The sequence below is a fragment of the Erigeron canadensis genome, chromosome 6 (genome assembly GCF_010389155.1).
Source record: "Erigeron canadensis isolate Cc75 chromosome 6, C_canadensis_v1, whole genome shotgun sequence".
NCBI lineage: Eukaryota > Viridiplantae > Streptophyta > Magnoliopsida > Asterales > Asteraceae > Erigeron > Erigeron canadensis.
In genome coordinates this window covers 20,021,828-20,035,399 of record NC_057766.1, presented here as the reverse complement: position 1 = coordinate 20,035,399, position 13,572 = coordinate 20,021,828, and the positions used below count along the sequence as shown (strand labels likewise).

At 33.2% G+C, this 13,572-nt stretch overlaps 2 protein-coding genes across 2 annotated transcripts; both read right to left on the bottom strand.

The window, feature by feature from the left end:
• Window positions 1–1,802: 1,802 nt before the first annotated feature.
• Window positions 1,803–3,141, bottom strand: LOC122604425. Its single transcript, XM_043777319.1, has 3 exons — window positions 3,030–3,141; window positions 2,111–2,746; window positions 1,803–2,026 (listed from the first exon to the last, which is right to left on the bottom strand). The coding sequence occupies exons 1-3, from the start codon at window positions 3,139–3,141 to the stop codon at window positions 1,803–1,805; spliced, it is 972 nt and encodes a 323-aa protein (XP_043633254.1).
• Window positions 3,142–3,847: 706 nt separating this feature from the next.
• Window positions 3,848–7,349, bottom strand: LOC122603580. The gene is made up of 7 exons (XM_043776318.1): window positions 6,850–7,349; window positions 6,427–6,513; window positions 6,049–6,321; window positions 5,304–5,468; window positions 5,132–5,185; window positions 4,884–5,030; window positions 3,848–4,459 (listed from the first exon to the last, which is right to left on the bottom strand). The coding sequence occupies exons 1-7, from the start codon at window positions 7,030–7,032 to the stop codon at window positions 4,082–4,084; spliced, it is 1,287 nt and encodes a 428-aa protein (XP_043632253.1). The 5' UTR covers window positions 7,033–7,349; the 3' UTR covers window positions 3,848–4,081.
• Between the last annotated feature and the right edge of the window lie 6,223 nt (window positions 7,350–13,572).

Sequence of the window (13,572 nt, the reverse complement as noted above, 5' to 3'; positions counted from 1 at the left end):
ATAAATAGGTCATTACTACTCCCAGGCGAATGATTTGATAATGGAACAAACATGTTACTATTATTAACTATATATGTTAGGCGTTTTTTACTTCTTTATTAATTATTATTTCCATTATTTAGACTTTGGTCATTTACATCATGTTATGAAATACAAAATATATAGTGAAGTACAGACAATGAACGTATGTTCATTTCACATGCACCTAACATTCCTAGTAAGCCATAATTTATACCTTTATATGTGAACTTGTTTGCATGTACATATATGTAGCAAATCAAGTTAGTGAGACGGTTGGTTTAATAAGATAGAAATATGATGTGGAGTTCATATTTGAACGTTTTCTTGTCATTGTCTTGTTACAATTTGTGTAAGGATATGATCTAAAGCGGATTATTTGACTTGGTAGACAAAGTGATTATTCATCAAGGGTTAAGTATCTAGAAGTGTAAATAACTTCTATACATTTTTTTAATTGTGCGAATGTAACTTTTATTTGGTTCATGTATGCAACTAACCCGCTAAATTTGAACGATTAATGTAAAATTTTAAGGTTGACCAATCAAAGACTTCTACGTGACAGCTCATATGGTGTGTCACGTATACACTTTTACATTAATCGTTCAATTTGACGGGTTGATTACACACAATGACACAATAGAAAAAATATAAAAGTTATTTACATCCCCAGATACTAAATCCATTAATCAATAACCTCTTTAACAGACTAGCAACTAGCCACTAATCACCATTTTAAAGACTAGAAGATAACTATTAATTGACAATGATATTAGCTCAGTTGGTTGAGTGACTTGAGTCATCATGTTTTACGTTGGAGACAGGGTTTGATTCCCGGAAATTCGTTCACTAAGCGGCAGAGGCCTCAAATGGTAAAGACAACTGACTACCCTAATCTGAGTTGGCTTTCACCTTTAGATAATGAGGTACATGTTTGACGCTTTCCGTTCAACTATATAGCTTTAGCTTACAAATTGGTAAATTACCCACTCCAATGATTTAAATTCACATTAATAACAGATGCAGATTGGGACCTAGGAGTCCTATTGAACGATTAAATTATGTCCACAGTTGATACCACGACTTTTTTAGCATGCCATACTCGAGACCCCCTATAAATCCGTAACTAGTAAATTCACTCTAAGGGTGGAGGGAGCCGAAGGATGGAACCTTTTCATCTCCCTTCAACCACCCAATCAAAATATTCCACCTCATTTTAACCCTCCAACCTTTTTTCAATCTTTTTTTAATGGCATCCGAAACTCTCAACCTTTTCTTCACATTTTAAAATATATCTTTAACATTATAAACTTTACATAACTAACCCTTTTAAATATAAACTAACCAAATATATAAAGAAAACACATACATTTCATTTAGCGATTAAAAATATAAAGATACAAAATATAAAATAAAATAAAAACACATTCATTTTATTACGAATACAAGAAACTAAATAAATAAATCGGCAATCGGTGTTGGTTGAGCCGTCGGGTCGTCGAGATGGGATAAATTTAGTCTCCCAACGTGCTCTGTAAGATCATATCGAAGACGATGATGAACTTCTTCATCTTCTATCTCATCCACTGCATCGTGGTTATAAACCACTTGAACTCCCCTATCCACAATACGAACCGGTGATATTGCCCTTCCATCATCCTTTAGAATCATGTTGTGCAATATAATACACGCCATCACAATGTTAGTAATCTTGTCGACCGTCCTCGCTCGCATTGGCCGATTCAAAATCCCCCATTTTCCTTTCAAAACACCAGACGCTCGCTCTACATCCTTTCTTGCCGATTCTTGAACTTCTTGTCATTTGTTTCAGTCGGATATGGCATATCCTTGAAATGAGTCGCCCACCTAGGATAGATTCCATCGGTAAGATAGTATCCCCGTTTGTAACGACGGTCGTTTATGGTAAAAGACGAGTCAGAAGCAGTCGAATTTCGCTCCCTCATATACAAACTCGATTGATTCAAGACATTGATATCGTTGAGCGACCCTGGAGGACCAAAAAAAGCATGTCAAATCCACAAGTCTTGTGAAGCAACGGCTTCAAGCGTAATCGTTGGGTATGGATGATCACCTCTCTTGTATTGTCCCTTCAACGCTTTAGGACAATTTCTCCAAACAAAATGCGTACAATCAAGACTTCCTAGCATTCCTAGAATCTTGTGTCTCCGTTCATGCGCTTCGTACAATCGGGCAATATCATGACTAGTCGGCCTACGTAAGTACTCGTCACGATATAACTCGATGACCGCGCTACAAAAATGATCAAGGCTTTCGCGAGAAGTTCTTGCTGTCATGCACAAGTAGTCATCAAAGTTATCCAGAGGGTTGCCAGTTCTGAGTTTTTCCATCGCCGATGTGCATTTTTGTATGGCAGCTAAACTCTTGCTCCCTGACCGATCTACACGCTCTTGAAAGTAAACAAAACGTTGCTCAATATCACTAACAATCTTTAAAAACAACCTTTGACTCATTCGAAATCTTTCACGAAACCAAACGGGGCCAAACTTTGGGTTTTCAACAAAGTGGTCAAGCATAAGCGTTTCGTGAGCTCGTTCCCAAAAACCGCTCGATGTATTCACGGGTTCGGTTGAGCTTGTCGTGTCATCTTCAACCGCGTCAAGAACACTTTGCAAAAAAGGTAGGCTACTACCCGTGGATAAATTCGGAAACGACAAAGGAATTGAAAATTCCGATGCCGCATAAATCTCTTCGGACAACGAAGATGATGAAGATAATGGATCCATATGATGAAAATATGTTAATATTTTTGTTTGAATTGAAAAATATAGAGTAAAAATGGTGTTTGGTTATGTTTTTGGTATTATAGGTTCGGCCATATACATAGAAATTTAGAAAAAGAAAAACTTTTGCAGACTTGTCATTTTTCCCCCTTGGAGCGTCTAAAGTTACACAGCCAGTCCTTTAACGGTCATATGACCGTTTTAAATATTTACACTTCGCCCCCCTCCCGCCTAAAGGTTGTCTTCAACCTTCCGCAAGCTTGCAGCTCGCTCCACCATCTCGTAGCCCATCTCGCACAGCTGGCATCTGAAACCTTCCCATCTCGCGTGAGCTCGCCTCCATCTCATTCCCAACTCGCATCCGACTCCCTCCCCCCTAACAGACTTGTACAGCACAAAATGGTGTATTAAATCAACATATCAGATTGTTTATATAAAACTTACAAACCTCAAATCCATGTTTATACTGTATGAATTACTCCTTTTTACAATTTGGTCAAAAAAATATACTCGCATATGTTTTAGATACAATGGGTCAATGGCCTTTCTTTTCACTTGAATTGTCCCCCACATAACACATAATTAACACACGAGACTATGGAAGGAATCCATACATCATTCACAAAGATACACACGTGATGGACAAAGAACCAAGGGCAACATATATCATTTATTGCAACTTTGAGGGCAGTTTTTGAATAATTTCTGACCTAGTGGTTAGACGAAGTCCAGAAATGGAAAAGGTACTTGTGTCATTACTCACGTGCAGCTCCATCAGTAACATTATTTTTCAATGAACCCTTAAGTTTTGTGGGTTATATGAAACAAACCATTCACTTTTTCAAAGTTACAAGTTCAGCCATTTAACTTCGTCCAATCATGTTCACAAGCCCACTCAAGTATTGATCTATCTATACAAGTAGTCAACAAGTCACCAACACTTATGAAAAAGATGAAATATAAATAATTATATCCCAAGAATAAATATCAAAAGTCTTTCAAGTATACGAGTTAAAAACCAGTCAAAGAACAAAAAGCCAACTAAGAAAGTAGTAAAACACATACTCTTGGACAAACTTTGCCACATACTCTCCATTCACTTAGATTTAAGAGAGAACTTTTCAAATTTAACCCATAAAACAAAAATTAAAAATAAAAAAAGACACAAAACTTCCTAATAGAAAAAGTCACATATACCAAGTTACCAACTAACCCTACAATTGACCCAACAAAAAAAGAAGAAAAAAAAAATTATATAACATAGGTAGATTTTCATATCTAGGGTAAATGGTATGGGGTTGTTAAGGGCAATTTGGGTTTTTACCAGGGCCCCCATAGTAAAAGTAGTGACCCCAGTCACTATTGCTCCCAGTTTGAACATCATAACAGTTGGATTGCTCTGTGAATGTGCCAATATCTTTAGGAGACTTGAGATTATTTTCTTTATCAACAACTTGAATGTTCCTGAAATAGCTAGCTTTCCCGAATCCTTCTTCTGGGAACCGCCCACTGCCCATTTGAGTCGATGTGTGCTGCCCGTCTGGCTCTGAGTTAACCACTTCACCTCCCCATTCGATCATTGATGCACTGTCGGCTAAGTATGAAAACAAGAAAGATGGCCAGTATCCCAACACATATCCGTTCCCAAATTGCATCCACCAATTCCCCTCTTTTTGATCCTGCAAAAAAAGCAATTGCCGTTTCATTTACGTTCATTTTATGGGTCCTGTTTGTGTACGTTGTAGCATCGTTTGCAGTTCCTTTTTTTTTATATTAATGCTCCATGAATCGGATTCGATTAATCACAAACACACCATTAATTATGTTGGTGTGAACACCAATGAAGATGCCAAAGATTCTAAGCATTTGTTCCAAGATGATACATATAATTATCTACTTAATCTAATGAACTTTTGTTTTTTAAAATCAAGACTATGGAAGAAGTATAAAAGGTGCCACTTTTTCTTGAAAGATGATTATAAAATTGTATATGAGTGGGATAAGTGAGCCATTTCAGAGTTAGTGCTATGTTCAAATAATAAACAAATATTAGTGGTATTTAAAGTCCAGACCAAAGTCAGTGGGGTTGAATTTGGAGGTTACCTTCCAGACAAGGATACTGATATCATATTGTGAATTTCTAAATGCAGAAACAGGGGAGATGCTTGCACCCATTGCTATGTTGTTGTTTATTTGAATAAACCCTGAACATAGTAGATTGTAGCACCCTGTTGCTTGATATGCATCACTCTGCATAAACAAAGATGTAATTATAAACATCTATGATTTAGGTTCAAAAAGGCATTAATTTTCTACCGTATAAGATGAAAAATATATGAGGTTATACTTACAGTCCAGTAAGTGAAGAGTCGTGTGTTATTATCGCCATAAAGGTCTGGGCTGACCTGAAATTTATCAACATTTTAACATCAAAATCAACAAATGTAGCTAGCTGAAGTCACTACCAACATTTCAAATACTATGTATCAATGAATGTGTATGTGTTGGAAGAAGAGGGGGTACCTGCCAACCGGCCTCAATGCTGTTGAGATCTTCACCAAAAGAACCACCTAGAATCCAAATTTGAGACAAGCTGAATTCATTTGCTTGTTGTATCTTTGGTTCCCAAACATTCATGGTTGCTTTTGCTCCATAAAATTTGTCTCCTTCCACATATGCTATAGCATGCTACAAAATTAGTAATCCTGTTAATCACATATGATACATTTCATACAACAAAGCTAACACTAAAAACAATTGATCATTTCATACAACAAAGCTAAACACTAGAAACAATCATCATATGCTAAAATTAACTTCAATACTATTTGATACAAAGTTTACACAAAATCAATCAAATATGCTTTAGATTAACTTTAAAGCTAAAAAGATACATTTCATAAAAAGTCAATACTAGAATCAATTAAAACATGCTTAAGAATAACTTTACTTCCCAAAAGGAATTTTAGTTTTAAACATGGGTCACATGATAGAAAATTACTCTTTTCTCCAATCTTTTTTAGCTCAAACAAAATGTACTATATCACACACAAAAAGAACACATCCTATTGCTCACTATTGCAACATGGACTATGATATAAGTAAAAAACCAAACTCATTAACACCAATATAGCTCAGAACTACATGTGCACATCCAACCAAAATGTTTGGCATACAACCTTAAATAAAAAAAAAAAAATTAGTACAAAACAACACATGGCCTTGTTTATTATGCCAAAAGTTTAAAAAACTAAACAAAATTTAGTACCTGATGTCCACTTTGATTAACAAGATCAGGATCTGCAGATTTAGGGAGGTTCTTCTTAATTTTGGGAATGCTTGAATGTTTTTTCTTTCCATATCTTTTAACAGAACTAGCTCTCAAAACATCATCTTCTTTTGTTCTTCTAATAGGTATTGTATCTTCAGGGCACATGCCATTCACATGCCATAGCTGGTGGATTGTGTTTTCTTTTTCTTTGGATTCTGTTTTCACTTTGTTGTCATCATAAAGTCCTTCTGGGTGATAATTAGGCCTCATCTACACAAAATTTATTTAAAAATAATAAAATATAATGATTAAATGAAATGATGAATGCATAATGGTAGTAATAATTACAAATATATATATATATAAATTACAAACCTGGATTTTGTGGTCTTTTAAAAATGGATGATCAAAAGCAGGTTGATGAGAGATGTGTACACAATCAATGATATCCCCATCTGGGCTCTGTTAAATTTAATATATATTAATAAACATTTTATATACAAATAATCTCACAATAATAGTACCAATAATGATAAACACAAAATGATTTTATTTTGATTTAAACAAGTGAAATTGTACTGAGAGACATGAGTATTTTTTTTTTATTTTTTACACCCAATTCTATTCTAAGCTACTAAACACTAAAAACACTTTAACCAAAATAAACATAAACATTTACTATAAATAAAAATATTAATATGAACTTTTGAAAAAAAAACTTAAAATTATCCATAAAATCAGCTAAATATTACAATTATCAAAATGTATAATAAAATAGATATATAAGTTGCAAAATACCTGAATGGTTTTAACAGGGGCTTTGTTGAGGCGTTTAAGATGCTTATGAACTTTAAGTTTTTGCATAGAAGCTGATGGTGGTCTGGCGGCGCAAGTTAGCAAAGCAAGACCCAAAATAAGCAAGAAAACCCCATTATTAAGGCCTATTCTTTTCATGCTTCTGCTAAAATGCGCATCTGCCATTAATGTCCTTGTTAAAAGCTGCAAGAAGATGAAAACCCACAAACCAAGATTCAAACTTTTTGTTTACAAGCTTACAAAAATATCCACACCCACCATCACAGATATAGAAAACACACACACACACACACACGGACTGCTTATCCTACGCACACACAATGTTTATCCTACGCACCCTCTTATAGACTTGAAGACATTTGGTTACATAATCCTTTATATCTCTCTCTCACACACACATTAGATATAGATACAAAGATTCTGTGTATATAGATTGGAATATTGAGTTTATAAACACGAGTGTGTAAAAAGAAAATGAGTGTGTGTGTGTGAAGAGGGGTATGGTACGGTCGGAGATAATGGGGGTGAGTAATGGTGGATTTTTATCTCTTGGGCGGACACCCAATGGTTTTCTTTGTCGTTTTGTCTGTGGATTTCCGGTTTTGCCCCTATCCACATTTTCAAATTCCTAATCTTTTACTGTATTTACTGTACCACCCTTCCCTTTTGTTTTTTTTTTTACTTTTCTTAAACCGTACTCGTAGCACCCCCAATGTACATAGTATTGGGTAGTATTGGATTTCAATACAGATGAATACCATTGGAAGTGTTATGTATTAGGTTAGTATTGGAGAGTGTATTTGGAGAATTGTGGTGGTAAATACGGAGGATTTTTTTTTTTTTTCTCTCACATAGTTTAATATTTATTATTTAAAATGGTGGGTCCTAGATATATATTGGTATGTATTGAATGTATTGGGTATTGAGTGTGAATTGAAGAAAATGTATTGGAAAGAAGTTTTTCTGATGTGGCGCTGATGTTGCACTGTATTGGATAGTATTCACCCCACCCATTGGGGGTGCTCTAAAACCGTGAGGAATAGTCTGTGCCGTCTATCTTTTATCATGCGTAACGCCTCGGAACGCCCTCTCTCAGCCCCAAGGGGCGTTCCCGTCCAGTTTTTTCTCTCTCCCTTCTGATTTTGAACTGGCTTTCCTTTTCTTTTTTCTTTGGCTTTTTCTGACTTTCTCAAGATAAGGAGGGATAGATATGTTTTATAAGAATAAAAAAAATAATTTAAAAAGTAAGGGAATGCCTCTTGATGAAATGTTGTACTCCTAAAGAATTGGGAGAATGTCCCTTATAATTAGTGTTAGACACGTGTCAAGCAAGGAGTGGAGGAGGGGCATTCCCTTAACTCTCCACTCCTTATAGTCTAAGGCTAGCTAGGTGAAGTCGAAGGTGAATAAGTAGATAGGTTTTTTTTATTTTTTTCTTAACAGTAAAAGATTATAACTATGTATTTCAAATAATCTTAAATTACTCTCATTGTAAAAGATTAAGAAAAAAATTACTTCAAGTAACTCGAAAGGTAAAATTAAGATGATCTCAACTTTTAGGGCACGTTTGGTAGGGAGAAATTTAGAGAAATGAAATGAAACAGAGAAATAAAATTGAGAGAAATGAAATTAAATGAAAAATTTAATGAATTCCTTTGTTTGGTACTAATAGAGAAATTACCAGAGAAATAAACAAAAATCATTTCTTGTGTTTGGTATAATTAGAGAAATGAAAAAGCAAAGTTTTACAAAAGCTTGTTTTTTTTTCAACTTTTTCACTGAAGCTTCTTATAATAATAAATTGATTCGATCAACATTAAATTCATAGCACAAATATCCTTTTTTTCTTGAAAAAACTTGAACATTCATAGCAGAAACTACCCAACTCATATGTTGCCAGAAAGCTTAACATCAATTAATACAAGAGTGATACATCCCAAATTGATACTGCGCAATTTGTATAATAAAGATTGTTGCAATTCGTGTGATATATGTCATAAATTAACATTGCATTTTAAATCCTAATCAAAATGGAAATAGGTGAATCTAATTAATTCATGGAACAAGAAACTAATAAAAAAAGCTATGTAAATCTCAAATCAATATAAAACCAAAATCCCAACACATAAGTGTAAAACCTGAAGAAAGGTGGGGAAGGGAGATGATAATGAAAGGGGCGAGCAGATGATGTCGGAGATTGAAAGTATACTAGAGGTGAATTTTAATTAATAGAAAGTGAGAGAGAACTTGGATCAGAGCTTTTTGATATGTGTGGAATGTGCAAACCACATGACTTTGTCTTTTATACCTTGATTTTTAAATGTCATCTCAATTTCTCAGTAATAATACACGGAGAAATGTTTGTTAATAAAACCCATTTCCCCACAAAAGGAGTGGAGATAAAAATACAAAGAACAAATTTCTCCGAAAAATTGCATTTCTCCGCATCATCAATTCTCTTGCGTACCAAACATTGGAAATTAAATCATTTCCATTTCTTTACCTTCATTTCCTCATACCAAACACACCCTTAGATAAAAATAAAATGTCAAGATTCAAAAATAATAATTAAATTTTAACCCTTAATTTTAATTCATATGTCAAAAACTTTTTTAACTTTACCCCTCATTTATTTCTAATCTCAGGATCCACTCAAAGATTAATTATTGGTCTTTTACACAAAGAGACAACTGCACGGCCTCTACTATCCCACCAAAATGATGATGGCGAATAGGTAGATGGGTAAGTTGGAAAGACGTTACTTAATCTTTATATTAAAGTCAAGAGTTAAAATTCAAGGTTAATAATTGAATCATGATCATTGATTTTAATTTAATAGTCAAAATCCATTCAACTTTATCCATCAAGTTAGTAAGGGAAAAAAAAAAGAGAAAGTGATGGTGTTGAAAAAGTGATGCAAACGTGGCAGGAAAAATTATAGATAAATAAAGTGAATGATTAAGAATGGTCTTAGGGGGAAGGCACTCGTTCTCCTTAGCTTCATCAAATTTCTACATCACTATTATCTAATAAAACCTCCCACTACACTTTACCTCAAACTTCACCAAATTTTACCAAAATACTCGTATCACTTCACCAAACTTCCCTAAATTTCACATCTTCTTGTTTTTTCCATTTATTTTTACTACATAAAATCAAAAACTATATAAAGTAAAAACAAACATTTCATTAAAAGTTAAATATAAACACACTTCTTAAATACTTATAAAAATAACATTACCTAAAACTTTAAAAAAAAATAAACATTCAATAATTACTTTAAAAAACAAACAAAACTAGAATCTTAAAAGTTACATTGTCATCCGTACTTATTGGTGATTTCACGTTTTTAGCCAAGAATGAGTTCTAAAATAGCGTGATCATCGTGCGAGTACATTGAAAAACTTCAAATCCTATTGTCGAACCTTCGACTTCGTCGCATCGAGTTGTGTAGCCCAAAAATTAGCCGCCAAATTGATCCTTCTCACGTTTTAGGTCCAAATATTCACACTTTTTGTACATGTAGAGAAGCTAATGTCATCCAAGAAAGAGGATACATGTTGCTTCTTTTTGACTTTTTTGATTTAATGGAAGGGGATACTCAATACAAATATACAAAGTGAAATTTGAATTCATTTGGGTTTTCTCAAAGTCTTAGACTTTACTGATAGGCTATCAATACATTAACTAAGTTATATCAATAATATTAAAATACATTTTGGCTTTGACTTACAAAATTATATGTTGTACACCAATATGTCTCCATTGAATTATTGTAGTTTTATATTTAACAGATAAAATTAGCAAACTCTATTAATCGAATTTTCGTGGTTTTTATTTTAATTCTTAAATTGAACTTTTTGAATTATCATTAATAACTAATACATGCTTTAATACTTTAATATGATATATTTTCAAAATTTGTGTACATGGGACCTATTTTAATAGCAACTATAATTATATATTATATATATATATTGTCGGTAGAGCTGAGATAAAAAAATAAAGTTTAGAACTGATCTTAGCCATTCAAATTTACACCTAATTTAATCTTGACCATTTAAAATTAAAGTCAACCTATTAGAGTTAAAGTCAACTTTTGACCGACCTTTTTCAAATACACGTAAAGCTTTTATGTTTTTCAAATTCAAATTTAAATTTATGTGAATTAATAGTAATAGCATTATGGTTGGTTTAGTAATAATAAATCCTGTGCGTGAATTTACAAAACATAAACATACTTACGTTTTTCTAATTTTATTATTTAAATAATTAGCTGTATATATATAATTAACATCCATATTGTCTAAATTAGTGTTTTTTACACTATTATATATACCATAAACATTTTCCTTTCAACATCACAATTCCAAACAAGAAGATGAAACAAATAATGTGTTTTATATTCGTAACTCTATAATTTTTTCATTTGCAAAATCTCTATATCCAATTTTTATTTTTTTGTGTACGAATAAATTGTTTTATGTTTAACAAATCTTTAGCATATACATGTTTTTATTAGTGATGTTTACACACACATATTTAAACATCACTTTCGAGTTTTGTATATTTTTTTTAGGATTTTGAAGTTACCACTCCCTTAAATAAGAAGAAGAAGAAAAAGGAACTTGCAGTTTGATTTAAATGCGGACATCACCTTTTGATAGAACATCTATTCTATATATTCCATTATGTTATTTAGAAAATTAAATTTATATCTATAGATGTTTTATATATCTAATGGTATTATATATCTATAGATGTTTAAAGACTACTTTTTATTTGATAGAGCCATTCTCTTTCAAGTACTTTAAATATACTTACACTTTTGTTAATTTATTGGGATATTTCCATTTTTATTTATTCGTTGTTCTAACCTGGTCAACAACCGGATACTGTTCTAGTTAAAAAAAAAGTGCATGTTAAATAACATTCAATTGTTACCATATATAAATAGTCAAATTTGACTTTAGTTTCAAAGGCCAAGATTGATTTGGTTATTAATTTAAATGGCTATGATCAAAAGTTGAGCTTATTTTTTTTTCACTGCTACACCGGCAATATATATCTATACTCCCTATTAAAAATTATCAACCCCTGTTGAAAGTTTACAAGATTTGGAACATGTAATTTTACCCTTTTACTCCTCCTTATTCCTGCCCTTATTCCCACATCTATTTTACCTATTGTTTTCTTTCTGCCACAAAAATACACACACCTCCACCGCTGTCCTCAAAACCCAACCATCAACTCCACCGTCCATCGCCTCCACCTTCCTTCAACACCACCGCCGCGCGCGGAACATCTCTATGAGACCCAAATCAGCAGTGAAAAATAGGGACACTTGTATTCTATGTCAATGGTATTCGCCGCAACGCGCGTGTACTATGCTCGTATATATTAAATGGAGATATTAAAATTAGTAAAATAAGAGAAAGGGTAATTTGGGGTGATTAAATCTGTAATCTATACTATCTAATAAAACAAACCACCCATTTTTCCCTTAAATTTTTTGCCTTTGAAAACCAAAAATACTTTTCTCCTTTATTCACTAATCTAAACATTTTCATCTAATATACCTATAATACCCTTAATGAAATAATCTACTGTATATATCTCCCAACACTTAAAATAACTATAATACTACTTTTAACAATTATTGTTACATTTATCACCATCGTTTCCCCCATCACCGTCCCTACTGATGTCCCCACTGACGCCCCCCCCCCATCACTACTCCCACCGTCGCTGCATTGCGCGGGTATAAGTCTAACTTGAGAGAAAAAAATGAGACAAATGCTTTATATGAGAGTATAAATTATAGTTGATAGCTTGTATATATATATATATATATATATATATATATATATATATAATACCATCTTCTTCCAATTTTTATATAGAGTTACAAACCCATCTATATCTATATTACATAATACCCCTGTTGAAAATTACACAGAGAAAATATCCAAAATATCCTTTTCACAAATATTGTAATCATCCATACAAACCTACGTTGCAACCATTCACAGTTCAAACACAAATTCTTATTGCAGCTACCAATCGTTTTCTCCATTTTTCTTTTGCACGTGTTTCCTGTCAATTTTATCCGATGCAACGCACAGGTACCATGCTAGTATCCAATGATGCTAAACCAATAACCATTAACCCTAGCAGAAACCACATCCTAAATATTCAATATAGTGACGACACCCTTGTAACTATTTAGTCACTCTCATATAAATTTTAAACGTTAAGCAGTAAATGAAGTTGGGAGGTAATTTCATGTCCATTTTATATGTCAGAAAATACACAGTGAATATACGGACGATCAGCACTAGTACCAAGAACAACAATAGGACACACACATATACAAGATTATATGCGCCGTTATCCTTTCCATCCAACGCCCGTTACTTCCGTTATCCATCATGAACTAAGACCACCATCATAACACGTGTACGGCCTTGATCATGAATTGCAACTTTTTATGATCGCGAGGATGTGTAAATATATGTTTGTATAGAAGATTCTTTGATGGTAAAAAATTTAGCCTGTTTTGGAGTTAAAAAAGAGACATGATTGGATTTGTAAACGTACAAGTAATTATACACGATGGGGATGGATGGTATGTCCATATTGAAGTGTTTGTCTGTTTTGGCATTGGCACATGGGGGTTTGTGAGGTGGGCTTCATTCATTCTTT